General features: G+C 39.9%; 2 protein-coding genes across 37 annotated transcripts in view; one reads left to right on the forward strand and one right to left on the reverse strand.

Annotated features, from left to right (window-relative positions):
- The window catches only part of kcnma1a (potassium large conductance calcium-activated channel, subfamily M, alpha member 1a), a 142,609-nt gene extending 136,946 nt beyond the window's left edge, over positions 1–5,663 (forward strand). For all 34 annotated transcript variants that reach the window (XM_044214232.1, XM_044214237.1, XM_044214233.1 and 31 more), the window contains one exon: positions 1,171–5,663. In XM_044214232.1, the coding sequence (XP_044070167.1) occupies positions 1,171–1,322 (152 nt within the window). In that variant the 3' untranslated portion in view covers positions 1,323–5,663. The remainder of the gene's footprint in view (positions 1–1,170) is intronic.
- Positions 5,664–16,912: 11,249 nt separating this feature from the next.
- lrmda (leucine rich melanocyte differentiation associated) overlaps positions 16,913–19,769 on the reverse strand; it is a 206,905-nt gene continuing 204,048 nt past the window's right edge. For all 3 annotated transcript variants that reach the window (XM_044214272.1, XM_044214270.1, XM_044214271.1), the window contains one exon: positions 16,913–18,233. In XM_044214272.1, coding sequence (XP_044070207.1) covers positions 18,117–18,233 — 117 coding nt within the window. In that variant the 3' untranslated portion in view covers positions 16,913–18,116. The remainder of the gene's footprint in view (positions 18,234–19,769) is intronic.

Here is a 19,769-nt window from a genome sequence, read left to right on the forward strand (position 1 = left end):
AATAGTTACATTTCGCAGTTTTTGACATATTTATCTTTGAGATTTCTGCCTCCACCCCAACATCAAGAAAGTGAATGTAAATTTGTTTGTAGTGCTCACAGCATTGATAACTGACAAAAAATAAATTCTACAGCAACAACTCTTTCTAGAAACAGTGTCTCTGTTAAAATATAGTCAGACACAATGTGAAGATTGCACGAATTTGAGAGCTGGAGTGTTTGTGTTTATTCGCCCCAAACAGCTAATGCACCGACTGTACCAACATTAGCTGTAGTTTGCTAGCAACATACGCAGCAACTGTAATGTGTGTCATGTCAGAACTCACCATGAACTCAAGATCTTTGGATTATTTTCCTCCAGTATTTGTCCTTTGTCTCCATACATGTATTAAATGGAGTCATAAAGCCTCAGGATAAGCGGGAATTTTTTACACTTGTGCGCATGTGTCTTCACCTCAATTTGTGCAGCCCAAGGTGAACTCACAACTGTTTTCGCCCTCTACTTGCATATTTGCATTACATTGATTTATATGCAACTGCGCAACTTCTAAAATTTTCTTCGCTTTGCACCTCGAAGGGAATCTAGTTTGGATAATCCACAGATCCAGCTCAAGAGCTTTTTTTTAGGGACTATTTCCTTTGTAGAAAGCAGTTCCATTGAAATCTGGCGACACTGTTGCTGTGAGTACCACAAAGTAAATTCCATTCTCCTTTGTTGTATTGAGATGGCAACAGAAATCTCTCTCAAAACTGGGGGGAAAAAAGCAGGAGGAAGTGTGAACGTTTTTTGGAATCTGGGAGACCTGACCCTGTACCACTTCAGTACTGTACCCTTAGGATGATTTGTTGTGTAATCTAAAATGGATATTTGGCGTTTTAAAATTAAATCTGTCATTACACAGCAAATTATTCTGACAGATTATATCCACCAATTTACACAGCTGTACTTGATTAGACAATGCCACCATGACAAAAACATGACATTCAAATTGGCTCAGTGCACCAGAACACAAACTTTAACTGGACCTCATGGTTTGATGCTAATCACAAAGAATGCCATGCAAATCTATCACTTAAACTGAGGCAGTATGGTTGTAAGTAATCCCATGTTGCATACTTTTTCAAACTAACTCTACCTTCTCTTCTTCCTCTCTCACCTTGTCCTCTTCAGAAAAGAAATGGTTTACAGATGAATCAGAAAATGCCTACCCACGGAACATTCAGATCAAGCCCATGAGCACTCACATGGCCAACCAAGTCAACCAATACAAATCCACTAGTAGTCTGATTCCACCAATCAGAGAAGTTGAAGATGAATGCTGAACACAGGGTTTTCTTGCTGACTCACCAGACATCTGTACGCTCTTTCAAAAGAGATGGGAAGAGATCATCTGCGGAGAAGTGGTGGTGATGATGATGATGATGATGACAGGGATGTTGAAGACTGACACATTTCTCTTCACTCATTCTTCTAATAAGGGTTGAACAGGAACCCAAACTGGAAGGGACCTTCTATGTGTATACCTTTAATGTTACTTCCATGCTCTTGGACATTGTTTTATTTATTAATGTATCCATAGTGATGTACATAATGACAATCAAATAAGGATTGTACAGCCCCTTCCCCCTAGCACTTTTTGGAATTATTTTAAGAGTTGACAAAAAAAAAAGAGTACTTCCTGTAATTCTTTGCAATAGTTCACCTCTTCGTGTGACCAGACTCCAAGGTTAAGGTGACTGGTTATCGGAGGATGAGGGTTGCAGCGATAAACTGATCATATCATCTCCCAAAGATCCGCCCAGATGCGTCACGTCAAACCAGCTGGGTTCATGAACTTCATATCTTCTGTCTGCTTCTGTTCTATTTGCACTAAAACTGAAGTTGAACTGGAACCATCAGATCCTCCCCAATAAAATGTCGCTGAGGAAATGAAGGAAGGAAAGAAGGAAGGGAGTGAGGGCTGCTTGGCTTCGGAGGCATACTAATCTTGTTCTTAGGTTGTTATACATCATGTCATTGCTTAAAGTTTGCTACTTCACCGTTGACTCGTCATGTTGAGTGAGAGCATTCCAGTCTTGCAGAAAAAAACTCATCTTGCAAAACAGTAGTCTAAAAACTCAGAGAATGGTACAGCATTGTTTTTTGGTGGCTGAAAGAGAACCTTGTACCTACATGTCTTCTGCTGATACGTCAGATCATCAAGCCTGTGACTCTGTTTCAAGCTCCTATCGCATGATATGTGCCTGATCCCCCTCTATAACAGATACAGTGTGGTTGATCAACCTGAATACATGAGAAGGATGAAAAACAACCCACCCTGTCCTTCATGCGTTCAGGAGCATTTATGTTATGTACAAGCTGTGTGTTTGTGTGTGTGCATCGCAGCCACTTGTCCTTCTGGTGTTGCGCTGATCAGTGCTGTCATCTCCTCCATCGGCTTGTATGTGATGGTGCACCTTTGAAGGAACAGCATGTGGTATATAAATAAAAGTCATGGTAGAAAAAAAACAGTAGAAGAGTCTAGAGGGTTTGGATCTACTAACAAATATATTATGTTGCATCAGAAACCAAATTAAAATCCCCAACTATGATTGAGCTAATACGAACAGCAGCTGCGTGCCCACCGTTGAAGCTTTGCCGCGATATCTGCGGTAGAATTGGGATCACAAAGAAGAGTGGTGTATTTTCTGAATGTTTTGTCTGTTACAAGAAGTTAATGTCTGAGGAAAGAAATGCCACATATTGCATAAAAGTGGGCATCAATGGGCCCTCCTTTGATCAGAGCAACTGCCTGGCACAGGTTTGGCATAGAGGCAGTAAAGCGCTTGGATGTTCTCTGTTGCCAATCCAGATGTCACACGCCTCAAAACTCTCAGGAGTTTAGCTGCTGTGTTCGGTCCTCTAACATGGGGAAATGCTCAAACATATTGGGTGGAAATGCAACAATGCCACAGACTGCCATTAAGGACACCGGAGAAGAACCTGTGTTTTTTATGCTAGCCTGTGTGCAACATGTGTATTTTGCACATGTTTAGGCACTGACTAGATCCAAATCCAGCTGTGATAGCGATGGAGGATTGAGGTAGTAGCCTTGTACTCCTAATACATAAACTTCATGCAAATATGTAGTTGGATTTATACATTAAAACACAATTATTTTTTATCCATAAACTTAATCAATTTGTACTTATTTTTCTAGACAAGAACCAAGTGAAAAGTATTAGAGGAGATAAAAAGACTCAAATAATATCTTTAATTACAAAAACATATCAAAGGATTTTGTGTTTGACTATATCACCATTTAGTTCACATCGTACTAAAACAAAAGATTATTTTTTTATCCCCCTGCCCTCTCTTTAACAAACTGCATCACTCTGGAGCCAATAAAGCTTAGACTAGCTTGCATTGTGAAACCACCATCTTCAGCCTGGCAGCTCAGCTCTGTTGAGTGCTTGTAGAAATAAATTAAGGCTCATCTGAAGCCTCTTTTAGTTGCACAGATGAGCCGTCTCTACTAAATAATGTGTCTACTACTAAGCATCCCTAGCTGCGAACATGCAGATGGAAAGACAGGTGTAAAGGAATTATGTATTGGGGGATAAATGTTGTATTTCGATGGAGAGCAGAGCAGAGTGGTAATAATAATGAGACGATCACAGTCTCTCCCTGTGTGTGCAAGCCAACTGAATGACCTTCATTAGATGTGTTTGACCTAAATTAGGTCCCTAGTGCGGAGGAAGAGAGTGTACACTACAGCACGGTGTGCTGGTGTTTTCCACAAAATGTGATTTCAAATATGACAGGAAGACGCTGTCTGTTTATTGCAGTGATTCTCCTCTATAGGCTGTAAAGGAAAAGTAATTCTAAAAACAATTTTGGAATATAGAAAATCTAATATAGTGCTAATATGTTTGTGTAAATTCAACCCATTATATAGACCACATTTCTTTTTCAAACTAAATTATCTGAGTTTTAATGTCCGTCTATTGGGTGTGGTGCAACTATACTGAAGCCTCATAAACATTGTCCTGAAGTGAACTTTTGAACTGTGATTACATCGTTGTCACACTTTGTAGCAAATAGATTTCTTTTCAGAAAATATGTGAGTAAAATGTATGTATAATTGGGTTGTTAATGGCATACTTGCTAGCCTGAACAATAAGGAACTATTAATATTTGATAATGGCAATGACTCATTATACATAGAATCGACAAACTGATTGTTATGTTGAAAAAATAACACAAGTGTGTATCTTGAAAATGAAAGATCCTGGATTCTTGCGGAAGCTTTTCAAGCAGGAAAATTCAGGCAGAATTTGATCTGGTTGGATCAGCCATCGCAAAGCTGGAAGGTAGCACCAATTCAGCAAAGGTTATCAAAAGAGAGAACATCCTTAATTTAAATTTTTGTCTTTGTGTTATTACAGGGTTTACATTCCATTTTGTCAGCTTGTCATCTGTCACAATCTGCCACAACTGCTTCTTATTTGTTTACAGAGTATTTTTGAGGTACTTAAACATAGCATTGTTCAGAAATAAAACGGTACATGCTGCAAACTGGCATTAACATAAACTCACAAAGTAATGCACCATTTGTTTGTCATTACACTTGATTACTGTGCTTTTTCTACCTGAACCCTCATTGTGCGACTCATTCAGGCTGGCATTATTCACAACACTGGACTGAGATTTCTCTCCTTCCTACACCTTGTCATATGTCACTATTAGATGTTTTAGGTCTTTGCATTTTATACCTCTAAAGTTTTTAGAGTGTTTTTTTGAAGTGCCATGAAGAGTTTAGTTGAGCAAGCATCCTTCAGTCATTCAGGGACACAAGCTCGCTTTGAGGGAGCTGAGTCCCAAGTGTTTTCCACTGTGAGAACGGTGTCTTGTACTGACATGGAGAACATCCAAGCCATCAATGCCTCCATGCCAGTATAGTGCCAGGCAGTGCAGGCGGTCAAGAGGAGGGCCCATATTAAGTCCCACTATAGCGACAAGTGGCATTCAGGAAACCTGCTGGGGCAAAAAAATAGGAGCCCCGTTGTAGTGTAGTTAGATATGGATGACTGAAAGATGCACATAGAGGCCCATGCCTGTAACATCTGATGTGTTGTTATCCACTGAACAAATCAAAGACTATGATGCGTCATACGTTACTGTTACAGTATGTTGCATTATTTTTGTTAATCTATTTTCTGCTGTAAAGGATGGATATAATAACTTATTTGCTGGGAATTGTACTAGATATAATAGAACATATAATACTTATGGGGATGGGAGGTGGGTCTCAAGTCTTAATAATACTTTAAAATTGCATTCAGCAATTTTTTTTAAAGAAAAGTTGCAATTTTTGTTATTTTTTTGGCTGTCTATCAGTTCAGGAAGAATTCAGGACATTGCTCTTGCGTATCACAGATTTGTTGGCACATCGTCTTTGCAGCAAACAGGAGTTTGACATAGCAGTCTAATTAGTTTGGATGTATTCTAGATATGATGGATACATGGATTATTTGATGGTGCTGAGTTGATCTACCTGACTCTGTCAAATATAATCTGCTGATAAATATACTGTCTTGTACAAAACGTTTGTACATAGATTGTACATGGTTTCTTTTTGTATTTTTCTCAAATTAAAATGGATGTATTTGTGTTCTAAAGCATGAAATTCTCCTCTTTTTTTAATCCAACTACAAAGTTTCCTCTATTATTGTACTCCCTCAGTCTCAGGAATGATCAGTGGTGGAAGGTGACTAAGTATATTTACTGTAGTACTGTACTTAAGTACAAATTCGAGGTACTTGTACTTTATTTGAGTATTTCCATTTTATGCTGCCATTTCAGAGGGAAATATACTTTTGAATCCACTGAATTTATTTATGGTTATAGCTTCTAGTTACTTTGCTAATTAAGATTTTTCCTGCAAAACATGTTTATCAATAGAACTACCTGACATTGTGTGAGGTAGTTAAAATCAGTACCACCCTGACCTGCTACAACATTGCTGAAATGCAAATGATGTTCAAATGTAATGTATGTAATGTAATAATATTATGTAATTAAATTAATATAACTTTTGAAAGGGCCAATTTGAAACAATACTTTAATAAGCAACAACTGAGGGTAAAGTTTAAATATTATTAATTAAGAATTTAACACTCAAAAACTCTAAGCTAATCTGCGTCATCAGGACTGTGTGCATGTGGTTTGATCAGATTTTAATGACAGTGGCCTGGCAACATAAGCAAACAACCACACAACTGTCATCACGTTTTGATTCAAATGTTGCTAAATCCTGATTGATGCAGGGACGTACATGACATCACCTTTTTCCAACTGAGCCCTGCTCACTAGTGAAAAGACAGACAAAACAGCACAGAAAGAACTGTCTCAACTGAAACAACAAAAACTGTTGTGTGTTCATGAAGGACCCCATTGCTCATAGTGGGAAGCTGAAGTTTGCAGGGTCTTTAGGTAAAGGAACTGAGCACTTCTTCCACCACTGGGATTAACACTGATAATAGCTCACTATTTACCCAGTGCTTCTGAAACACAACTACATCAAAAATTATGATGAATATAAGTGAATTCACCACTTTACAGTGTATATACAATAGACAGGTACTTTAAAATTGCAATAGACCCAGTGCCTGACCTTGACTATCACCAGGGGAAGCCTCAGATAAATGTATATTGTATTTTATCAATCCCCACCCTGTGGAGGGGTCGGTGACCCTGCGGTCCAGGTTGCACCGCCAATCCGTTTATCCATTGAGCCTGGCATTAGTTTTGATTTACGTTTACTGACATGCTATTAGCTGCTCCATCACTTTCACCTGTCAGGCTGTCAATCAGCGGGGATCCACAGTGATGGGTGGGAATAGCATTCGAATCAGATTCTGTCCACATTGGCTCGTATATCTCCATGGAGACGGTGACAGTGGATGGGCAGAGGACATCATACCAGGTATCTTGCTGTGCTGTCATGTCAGCGCTGTGAATGTTTGTGCATCACATTGGGATGTGTAGCATCTTAATGTGGATTGGGTTCACAGATACAGTTATTTCAGATGGCAAATGATATATTGAGAAAGTAATCCTCTTTCCCCTTGTTGGAGCTTTAACATGTCTAAGCAAAGCCTGGACAACGATAAGTATGTCATTAAACTGTGCCAAAGTTAAAGGATTTTTGACCTTTTTGTAATGCAGTAATTTTCCAACTGAAATAATCTGCTTCTAGATACACTGCACTAAATACTGTGTCGCCTGTGTCAAGGGTACTGAGATATCTCCTGAGAATCCTTCAAACATCATGAACAGCACCAATTCTGAGGTGTTATGATGAGGCAGGATGACTTCTCAGACATCGACCCACTCCTCTCTCATAGCTAGAAATCAGTGGACATCTCATAAGTCTCTGGGCCCTGCACGCTCCTCCTCCTCCTCCTCCTCTGCGCTCCTGAGCTGGAGTGTGCAATTTCACACTCCAACGTCAAACAGCCGGTCAGAAGGAGAATGTATGACCCACCCTGGCATTTGTCCTCATTTCTCTCTCAAATGTGCAAACACTATTACCCTTGGGTTATCTTAAGTGGTGTGGTGAAGATTCGCAGCCTCTCCTCTCTTCTCCTCTCCAGACACACCATCAAAACACGACAAGGGTCGGGGACGGAGCGGGGGTAAAAGACAGAGCGAGGCAGATTGGGAAAGTGATGGAAATGGAGCAGATGTTTGTGTGGCTGTTGATTTTTGGCCTGATAAGGGTGCTATACAGGCAGCTGGAATTGATGGCTTGTTAGTGAGGACGGGCCCCTCTGTGAGTTGTTTTCAAAATGATTGATTTACAATAAAGTGGCTCCGGGTGTGTGCATGCAGGCAGAACTGATGCAGATCGATCCCACTGAAATTGATTGATCAGCCATTTAGCCTGGCAGTGTGTTTACCGAATGAAACCGAGCAGGACTCTCCTCTAGGCATCTCTCCGCCCATAAAGCAAAGGAGAAATGCCACCTCTGGGCCTGTCTCATTGCTTTGGCGGTGGCAGCAAAAACAAGCCATATCAGAATATGAACCATAAAAACGTAATCATACAGTGAGAAACACTGGCATAAACATTTACGACTGTGTACTTTATTTTGCTATCAAGGTGTCCTTCTGCGACTTGGAGATGCCTTTAAAAATAATGACTTACGTGCTCTATGCAAGGGGAGGAATACTGTTTACCTTATCGCAGTGTCACATTGAGACCTTCAGGTTGAGGCATAGAAATAACTAATAACAGTGGATTTCAGTAAACAAGCAGCTCATTCTCAGTCATACTTAAAGCTGACACAACAACAACCTTTACCTGTTTTAGTATTGTTGAGATGACTATCATACATAATGTAGAATAGCCCTCAAGTATTAAAGTGCCTGTCTATGGACAGTGTCTTTAGCAATTTTTCCAAACAGTGCACACAAGGGTCTCCATGTACATTTTATAAGGAGTTTTATTGATGGATATAGCACAAGGACAATGTTTATCATGTGACCTCTGTGACTTTTCCTCACTTCCTCCCTGCCAAAACAAACCTCTCCACCACTCTGCTAAGGACTTAAATCACTTGTCCTCAGACGCCTCATCCTGTTATTTGGATAATTGCCAACGAGAGCAAGCTTTTCCATTCTCACGACGGCATGCAGTGGCCCCATCATGTTCCTTATTAACAATTTTACACACTTGGTCGCAGCGAGAAAGTGTCAGAATGCCAATAATATTTACCGTCTGCTGTGCGGGCTATTCAGGGGAGGCTGAGTGTTGCTGATTGCCCTGACAGAAGCTGACAGCACCCTGAACCTGAGATCCCTACAAATCAACTCAGCAGAGTGTCTTCTTCTCAAGGCAGCAGGGTGTGCCCGTGGCCATGAACCAAGTGATGGAGCACAACGCTGTTTATGTGTTAGTGCCTGAACACAAACAAAGGTGATCTTTCTCTTCATCTTTAAACATGCACTGGCTGATAGAAGATCATTTATTATATTAAAAAAAACTCTGTCGCATAACCTCTAAGATTAGGCCTGACATCAGATGAAGGAGAAGAATCATATAAAAATGTTTAAAAACAGACCCTTTCTAGAATCTTTTTTACATTACTATATAGAATTTTTCTTTGCTTTTTAATTTTCCCATTGAGAATAAACTGTCCGTTTCAGATGTCATTATGGGTCATTTAGTAAATCACTGAGCTACCTTTAAAATAATTTTCCAAGAGCTGGGAGGCAGGTAAATGAAACGGCTGTCTTGGGATTATTGAGCCTTCTCAGTCAGTCCATCCAGTCAATGATTTCTATAACATTGATGTGAAAGATGTTGACACCAATTATAGCATTTCCCTTTGACCCCTGATGATTTCGAATGGAAGTGTTAAACATCAACTTAAAGCACAAACACACACACATCTGGTTGTGCTGCATCACCTAAAACATATCAATATCATGTGTGTCTGCATGTGTGTCACAGAGACAGTGTGTTTGTGTGCGTGACAGAGGCAGAGAGAGACAGAGAGAAAAAAAAAGAGATCCAAAGACCGAGCCCCATCCCAGTTCAGCCGTGATAATAGTTTCCATGACAATGAGGCATGCTCAGCGCATCAGTTGTGGCCCAGATAAACAGTGATCCTTTACGAAAACAAGAAGGTCATTACAGCAGCTTGTCAAATCAATGCCCAGTGTGTTCAAGTTGATTAAGACATCTCCCCTCAGCTCTGACACTCCGTCAATACCAGCAGGCGCACAATGCAGTGGTGGGTGGGGGGATGGTGATGTTTGTGACGGAGGGTGTGCGTGTGTGTGTGTGTTGGAGGGTGGAGGGGGGTGTACTCCTTTCTCTCGTTCCACACACACACATATACACACCTACGCAAACACACGCACAGTACTCAGATGATTGGAGTGAAATACCCATCAGTCAGGGAGCCGAGGTGGACTAATGATTCCCTGTGCTGCCTATTAGAACTACATGACAACTCAATCCTGCTCACAGAAAGAGAAGTGGAGGAGAGAGGGAGATGGGATGGGAGGGGTTGGAGGAGGCAAGGAGGGAGTGAATAAAAACAGAGGAAGAGAGGAAGAAAAGAAAAAGTGACCTTGTAGCAGCATCATTTGAGGCTGAATTAAATTGGCAAGAGCAGCTAATCTTTACCTGGGGGCGATTAACAGAATTAAAGGAGAACAACAAAGACACAGGGGTTGGCTTTTCTCTTTTTTTCTGCCTGCCAGTGCCATTTGAAATTTGTGTTGAGTGTCCTCGTCTGGAAAAGTTGGTGAATCTTCCTCTCTAAGCCCGTCACTGATGGTTGTATTTCCTATCTGACACACAAACAATAGCAAACTCCTTGATTTGTGGAAGGCTGTCATTACAACTGGTGGTTTATCATGGAATCAAGATTATGTTCTCAAATCAGGCAGCTGGAGTTGCCATGTTACAAATCATCATTCTGATATTACTAATAATGCAGGGACATTCATTTAATTATTTCATTAACTGGAAAATGTAGCTCTGTCATCTTTAAACTTGTGTACAATAATTTCTTCAAAAATACAGTATAAACCTTTTTCCCTCATTGTGAAATTATGGGATGTTATTAGTAGGAAGTAAACTACTTCAAGTTTAGCCTCTGCACTCAGTCTCATAGCCTCTCTCTTCTCACAGGCTAATCAATATGTTTGGAAAGGCAGACAAGGTTAGGCCGTCAGACCGTCTGAGAAAAAAAAAACATTGCTAATACCCAAATGTGAAGGTTCATGGCTGAACTTTACCCACACATAGAGGAGAAGAAGCATAACAACCAATAAACCTTTAGCTCAGGGACATTCAAACTAACTCTAGTTAGTAGCTCAATATTTTATACTGTCTGCATTAAATCACCATATGCGTATTTGAAATGGTGAATGATTTGTATAATTTGTTGTGAGAACAACTTTGCTTTGACGGAAGTAATACTTAACTTCCAGCACAGAAATTGTTGTCTGCATACAAAGACAAATAACTTTCCCCCCCCAATCTCTGAAGAGGTTCACTGCTGTGTGGATATAGGAAAAGCACTGTTGGTCGTCTCTCTGCCACAACTGTAGATGTTTCAGTGAAATGACATTCATTGTCCGCAGAAGATGAATCCTAGTGACTTTTCCTCTAGCGCCACCATGAGGTTGACATTTGTCCAATACTTTGGTTTATGACCAAATTCCTGCAAAACTAATGCCATTCCCATCAGATTCAGCTGTACTTTGTGTTAAGTGCTAATCAGCAAATGTTAGCGTGCTAACATGCTAAACTAAGGTGGTGAACATGGGAAATATTATACCTGCTAAACATCAGCATGTTAACATAGCCATTGTGAGCATGTCTTTTTAACATGTTTATGTTAGCATTTAGCAAGTACAGCTTCACAATGCCGCTAGCATGGCTGTAGACTTAGTCTTGTTGTAATATCAAAGGATTAAATTGCTAATAATGTATTAAACAAATCTATAAATTTACTACCAGTATTTAGTTTGAGCCTTTAATTTTTTATTAGAAGCTTCAAATACAGCCATATCAACTGGACTTTGTTATCTGATTGATTTAGCAGATTTAATGTTAGTGATGGCTATTTGATTCCGTATTTACCTTTACAGTTGCAGAAACAACAAAAATTTAGGCAAAGTATTTGATCCCAGTGGGTACATCAAATTCGCTGCCTTTTTTTAAACAAACGTTATTTTTTCCCCAATGATAATTATGGTTTTTTTTCGATTTCATATAGCCTATTATGAGTAGCCATGTTGCTACTCTAAAGAAGACAATTGACAGTCAGTAAGCTACCTTCAGATGCTATCCCCAGAGCGAGGAAAAACATACTTAAAACATGAGTGCCCTACCATTGACCACCAATATTACTTCCATAAAAGCAAGATTGGCTGCAGTAAATAGCTGCTTGCCTTCAGAGTATTCATGATTCAAGGATTTCATTTGTGCTAAGCCATGCCCAGGGGAGGTGGGCTGGATCTCCATGTCTTTAAGAATGGCCCCAGAATAGATCTCCCTCACCTTTTCCTCACAATTAGTCACAGCCGTGTGTCAACTGCCTCTGTATGTCACTGTCATTGGCCAAGGCCAAGTCGAGCCACTTGAGAGGCTGCCCTCCAGAGGACCCCAGAGATAGGATCAGAGTGCCGCAGGAAATACCACCAAATTTGACACGCAACACAACACACTCCTCCCTCAGGTCACACCACTGTGGGGCCCATAATGTGTGTATTCATATGAAATGTATGAACATTGTTTACAGTTCAAAGACGTTCATGGGATAGTATTCTCTTCCGTTTTGAAGTGGGGAGTGTAATTTCTGTATCCACTAGGCTTCCCATGGTGATCCAGAATGACACATATACTGCAGCAGCCAGTTCCACGACAGAGTGCGATATCATTGGTAGGTACACATCACTTGGCTCAGATTGTTCAAGTATTCTCTTGTGCCTCAATGGAGTCATACAGAATTGCCCATGTGAGAAAATCATCCGTCTCTCCTGAGGGCTTTTTCTGGTTCTTGTTCATGTCCAGTTGTCAGATAAACACACACGCACAAACACACACATATACACAATGAGCATCTCCATCCTCAGGACCTGGTGGAGAAAAGGAGTAAATGTCAATATTTCCAGGAATTTCCTTTGAAATGTTTGATTATTAAAGTCAAGCATGTAAAATCAATGGCTGATGATTTGTGTCATGTTAAGTATTAGCTGTACAGGGCCTTAGGGTGTGAACATTAAAATGCAAACATTACATGTCCTCTGCCATACCATTCTGTATAATAACTGTATGTTCTCTGCCAAATTAATATTGTTGTTCTAATGATGTAGCTGAAACAATAAAAGAGAAAGTGTCTCTTTTAATATTGATCTGATAACATGCGGCCATTGGGAAGTATTGTATTTTACTTTTTTTGTTTGTTTTTTTTCTATGTAAATGTGCTATTGTTAAAAGAAAATTTAGAGAAAGTGATTGTAAATCAGGGACAAAGAGTCAAAATTTCACTCAAAAATTGCATCAAACAATGCTTCACTTCAAAACAAAAACAAAACAAAAACATGTTGCATTTTGGTATAATATTTAGCACTGACACTGACAATAATTAATATTCATGAGGCTGCGACTTTGCAGCCCCTCAGGATGGTTAAATTAATTATGCTAACAGGGTCATTTAACTGCTTTATTCAAAGCAAGCAATTCTCGTGCAATAAATGACACAATAATTACGCACACAATCTAACAAGATGACAGTGACAAGTGGAGGAGTGACACACTCATCTCCATAAAGTACAAAGAACACATTTATACACACATACAACAAACAAAAAACTGAAGTAAAATCCATATAGGCAAGATGAATAACAAAAAAACAGCCAACGGTTTTACATCGGCTGCAGCTTTTCTCTGTATGAGTAGTAAATATGATTTAGTACCACGTGTTATTATTTAGCGTTATTCATCTTGTCTGTCAGTGCACACAGAGGGGCAATAAAAATGCCGGCAAGGTGGCTGATTTATTTAGTAAAATTTTCATATCAAGGCTTCGAGGCATGATAGGAGTCTGTAAGAGTAACGGGAAATCATGCATTATGTAGGCGAATCTGACACGACCTTGAGACTTCTCAGCACGGACCATATATTACCATCAGAGCGACCTTCCCGTCCCGAAGATACATCTGATGTGTTTAAGGCTGTTTTACAATGCATTAGGATGGCTTTACATGTGCTGAGCTCACTTTATTTGCTCATACATTTCACAGGAAGAGTTTAGTGTCAGGCTGATGGGGAGCATTCACAGTGACTGAGTCACTTGTCGAGACAAATGAGCCTGTGGAAACAGACCGAGGCGGTGCATAATAAGCATTTCAAAGCAAATTCGCACTTTTTTATTTCCCTCCAATATAAAGCACATTTACTATTCAGTAAACCCTGCTGATTTCAGCTCATCATTTATTCTCACCTGCTGCGATTGATTGACCTGCATCTTGAAGACAGAGAATGGATATCATTTTTCCCACCAAGTGATGGGGCGTCAGGATCAATATTCTCACTGTTGGTTAAGCTTTTTCAACATTTAGAACATCGGCTCCAATCGATCTCTCTCACATAATTGTCTTCATTTTCAAATCAAGTTGGTACGAGCCAATGACATTTGGAATGCCTCGCGGTCTTGCTATACGACCCGTTGAAATACCCGAGGTAAAGGGCACAAAACAGAGATTCATTAGCATGTTACATTTATTGTCCATGTCTCCCTCTTTGTACTTTTCACCCCTGTGCTATAAACATGTGGGGAGAGTGAGGCCATGTTGTATTTCCATATAAAAAGCCCCATAATTATATGGGGGACGAAGACGGTTGTTCCCCTTATCAAAGGAAATGATAAGGGAGTACCAGGCCCTGTGAAAGAACAGAGTCCATTTTGATATAATTGGCAGTGGAATTATTTATGACATTAATTGCCACATTATCGACTGGCTGTCAGCTCCTGTGTCAGTCTGTCCATCTTTCTTAGCAGAAAGAGCCAGCTCAGCCTGGTGCCCACTGACAAGCTAATTACTACAGCACAACCCTGAATGACAAATGTTACTCATCTAAGACCTGCCGGAAATAGGGGCCACTCCCCCTTCGGCTTCTCTGGATCAAGTGAGACAGCAGTGTGCTGCCAAATGTCTTCAGGTGCAGGAGAGAAAGAGTTTGTATGTCAGACAGAGAGAGGGAAAAAGAGGGAGGGTGGGGGAGAGAGATTTCTAGAGCCAGGGGGACAGTTAAATCTAAATCTCACCCTATCCTGCTTGCTGCTCTGCTATCAGTGGCCAGTTGTCACTCATAAAGACAAGTCCTTTTTTTCTCCCTCTGCCTCCTTGTAAATTTGCATTAGCTCATGCCAATCAGTCATCAGGCTGTGGGCTGATATGTAGTGATGGGGTGATTGGTCCTTAGTTCTTTTGACAGAGTGAGTCACACACTAGTGTGCCTTTTGGGGAGGTGAATTGTGCTGTGCCACCAATGTAATATAGAGCTCAGAGATTATACAGTATGTAAATATATTTTAACATTCCCAAAATCTGAAAATGTTGCAATATTGTGTCACAATTACAGTACAAAATACAGTATGCACTATATATAAATTTATATAGTATGTAAGTCAGTGTACTTTACAATTGTGTTCTAGGCTTTTACTTTTAAATATTTCCAAAGATAACAGTGATATTTTTTATTCCTGCTGTCTCACCATTGTCAGCATTTTTTTCAATAGGTTTCATTTCCTTTACATTGCATTGTGGGACAAGTGTGTCCATCAACAGCACACTCAACAATCAAGCAGATTTAAAATTTGGTTACTTTTCCAGTGTGAATGCACTACATACTCAAAATCTGATTATAATTAGTATGTAGTATGAAATTATATGACAATTTAGACTTTTTCAAATGTTTAGTATTTGGTTTAATTGCGTTTACGCTGTCACAGTCACATTTCACTGTCACAAGATATTAAAAATTAAAAGCAACAGCAACAATTCACTACTGATACTGTGTACAGAGATCCAGCTGGAGCTCAGACAGACATGGAAAATATGTAGGTACACAGGTATTTTTATTTTGAGTGCACACACACGGACACACACACACGGTGGCAAGTAGAGGAGCCTGCAGGGCTACTATAGCAGAATGTCACTGATCTGCTCTGATGAAGTGGCGTGCTATTTGCTCAGCCAGGAAGTTCCCAAGGAGCAGCAGCAGTGACGGAGCTGAGGGTCAAGGAGGGCATCACCTACAGGTAGATCTGTGGCTCACACCTTAATTAATCTACTGTCCGTGATGCTAGGCATCCCATTCAACCCCTCGCATCACAAAGGCGCACGTCAGGCATATGTCAACCCGCTCTGGCACTCCCCGCCTATCCCATAATGCAGTTTGTGTTGGTGTGGCAGCTCAGGATGCGTCCCTGACGAGGATAGGAAGTGACACACACCAAACTCGGTGTGTCCCCCAGCCAGCTCCGGTGGCTCAGGGCCTGTCAATTCCAGCTCCATCAGTGGAACTGGCTCAATGGCAGTGCCTGTGACACATGTCACAAAGTTTTAAATGTCTGCTCTTTTCAGCAGGATGGCTGGGCGCGCGCCGCAGCCAGGGGAAAGATGACATTTTGTGTCGTGCGGGGGGGAACTTGTTGTGGCTCCCCTCTTCCTGCCTCCTCCGGCTGTCAGCCCCAGTTTCCTCTGAGCATATCAAAACACAGACAAATAAACCTTGTCATTTTGAAACGCCGGCACTAGTGACCAGGCTCCTGAACAGCATGTCAGCTGGAATATGGTCACACAGTCCTGTAGAAAGTGGTGTGTAAACACATGCAAGCATGCACGCATACTCTCATATGCACACAATCTTGTAAACAAGCACAAATGTTTAAGCTAAATAGAAGTAAGAAATAAACAGATACAGACAAAGTGGACAAACATTGCATGAGGCTATCTCTGACCTTTCCTTCATCTGTCTGTGGATGATTGACGCACTGGACTGAAGCTCAACATGCTTTCTTTCAAATCCCAAATACAGCAAGTCTCTCCTCTCTCTCTCATCACCATGGTTTATTCAGCTATTTCACTTCTGAAGAAGTAGGTAATGTAATCAAGACTCATGACTTGACATGGGTTTTGTCAGTCAATTTGAGATTTGTGTAATGACGAGCATATGGCTATTAAAATGTGGATTGGCTCCATAGGCTTTACACAGGAAAATGTAATCGTGTGATGGACATTTGATCATTACGAAACAGTGTATTGCAGTGGCAGAAGGAATAAATGTGAAAGCACAAGAATACCTTAAGCTCTGTATCAATTTGACAAGAGACACATGTTAGTTAAACCCTTTTAATCACTTGAAGACATCCATCTAATGCAATTTCACATCAGATAAGCCATATCACATCATTCATTCATATCAAAATTTCATATTGGAAGGTTGCCTGGAGAACTTTAAATTAGATATTAAAGAATGACAGCACTTTTCCTTAGGTTGTTGTGATAAGGCACTAAAAATCATGATAAACACTGCAAAACCATGATGATTATTTAAGTATTATAAAATGCATTGAAACACACATTTATGACAAGTGAAGTTTAAGGTTGAAGACGCAAACTGGGAAAGGCAAAACAACATGAGAAAATAAAATATAATGAGAGACCTGGAAAGCATACTTGGTTATAATTGTGTTCTTCATTAAAGCTGATATGGAATGTTTTTGACTTTAAAAACTTTGACACATCTCTTCCAGAAAATGACACATGTGCTAACACATACACACTTGCAACAGAAACTGAATGAATCATTGCTCAGCTATCAGACAGACAGAGACACAAAGATAAAATTCATTCAATAAAGTTCATTCAAACAAAAGAAGGAAAAGCATTCTGCCGCAAACTAAACATGGCAGACTGATCTTAGGAATGTTTAACCAGGCTGTATAAACTTTGTTCTGCTAAACTCTTTGTGATGTCTTAATGTTTTAAACAGCAGTTAGAGTATGTGTGTAAGAGTGTGTGTGTAAAAGAGAGAGAGAGAGAGAGCGTGAGAATGACAGAAATGAGTCCATGTCAGACCCCAGGTGTGTGACCGTCACCCCTTTCACCCTTGATTAGTGGTGGTAGTGGACGGGTGATCTATCTTGGCTGTCAAAGAAAAGGATGCAATTTGCTAGGTATGTTTGTCACTGTGTGTGTGTGAGAGAAAGAGAGATAGAGAAAGACTGTCCTTGCATGTGTGTGTCTGGAGTTGTGCGGTTGCTGATGCTTACAGGCAATCATGTCAGTGGGAGTGTCATCACTGACTTTGACAGACAGGGAGGCAGAGGCAGACCCAGCTCAGCAGAGGAGGCCATATCTATGGGGCTGGAATACAAACTTTAAAAACTTAAAAATATTCCCCTTACATAACTATAAAAACATCTTTTGATGAAGTTTAAATCTTTTTCCAGTGGGAGATCAGGCGACTCAAATATCACCAGTGGTTTTAATAAATAAGAGATTGATTTGATCCTCTTTCCTTCTGTTAACATCCATTGTCATTCATGTTCTTCTTTACGCCTGACCAGCCGTCCATCAGAGTTGGTCGTTTCGGATGAATCTGTTGCCTTCTGAGTGCTTGCCATAGTAGACGTAGCGACACTTGGCAAATACCCCTAAAAACAGAATGCGAGAGAGTCAGGTAAGGTGTGGGCCATGCATGTAGTTTTGAAAATAAATAAGAAAACATTTATTATTAAAAACTAGGAAGAAAAATTAAATTTCAATGTATTCACCTCCTTTTACACCATTTAGCATTAGAGACTAAAATATATCTAGACTTTTTGATCATGTTCACTCCTGACTATATTTATGTAAATGTATCATCAATATGCAGTGACCATTTGTGATGTATCTCTTGGAATATTTCAGTGACAGACAGACAAACTCCCATCTAGGCATTCACCAACCAGTAATTTCTTAATGATAGAAATTTGAGCCATATTCACATATGAGTATGTATATATGATGAGTATACATATGATGAGTAGCAGTGTTCTCAACCTGTGGGGGTAAATCTGAGGGGTTGCCAGATGATCAGCAAGATAGGAAAGCAGAAACAAAGACTGACATAGGCATCTGGTGAAAAGCAGTGGCAAGGACACAAAGACAGAGAAGTGCTTTTTGTTTTAAGGGGTCACGAGCCAAAAAGGTTGGGAAGCACTGTGTAAAACGATCATAATTGAAAATACAGGCCTCTTTGATTGCTGGAACATGTACATATTGTGTAAAAGTGTGAATATTGGTGAGGCTCTTCCTCATTGAACAAAGAGTTCGTAGCAACACAGGGCATTGTTTTGACAGAACTAGTAAGTCAAGTTTATTTGCTCGTAGCACAGTCATAAAAGCTCATTTGGATGTATTCATATACTGTAATATATTACTGAAAGTAGTTATAATGTACCCGACATTCTCAAACTAGGTCTCTAATAATGGCCGCATCACAAGTAAGACTACAAGATAATACTCTGATGTAACTGATGTAATCACAGAATAATGCAGGTTTAAAAACATTGAAAAAAAGGCTATTATGAGGTAGTAAATGCATTCAATAAGTTTGTAAGAATACAGGTACAAGTACGTTTAGTAAGAAAAACTGAATTTAAACAAAACCGTGTTTGTTTACTGCTGTGTGGACTGAACAGGGACTGGGTCAAGCTCACAGCCACCCACACTCAGACACACACACACACACTGAACCATCACAGCAAGCAATTATTTAACTATCAGCCGGCATGGGTGTGGCACGTCTATGTCTATTTGTGCATGTGCATGTAATAGGCTAATAAAACACACTAGATAATAAGGATCCATTTTTGGAGTTGAGAACTTGCTACTACACTTATGCAATTATCTTGCCATGGCGCACTAAATTAAGACATCAACGTTTCATTTGATTTGCTTTCTGAAAAATCCTGATCAAGAGCAGCCTGTAGCTTTGGAGAGGACTTTGGTTTTCTCTCTTATTATTCCCAGTCAATGGAGGAAGTTAAAATAGAATAGTTCTCTTGATTTCAATTGAGATTAAACTGCTGAAACTAGTCATACTAGCAAAGAAAGTCCATATGCTATTAAAGTTCATCACAACAAAGGAAAATATCTGCAATTATTCTATCAAAGAGGTTAACATATGTTTTATACCGATTTTACAG

The sequence above is a fragment of the Siniperca chuatsi genome, linkage group LG11 (assembly GCF_020085105.1).
Source record: "Siniperca chuatsi isolate FFG_IHB_CAS linkage group LG11, ASM2008510v1, whole genome shotgun sequence".
Lineage (NCBI taxonomy): Eukaryota > Metazoa > Chordata > Actinopteri > Centrarchiformes > Sinipercidae > Siniperca > Siniperca chuatsi.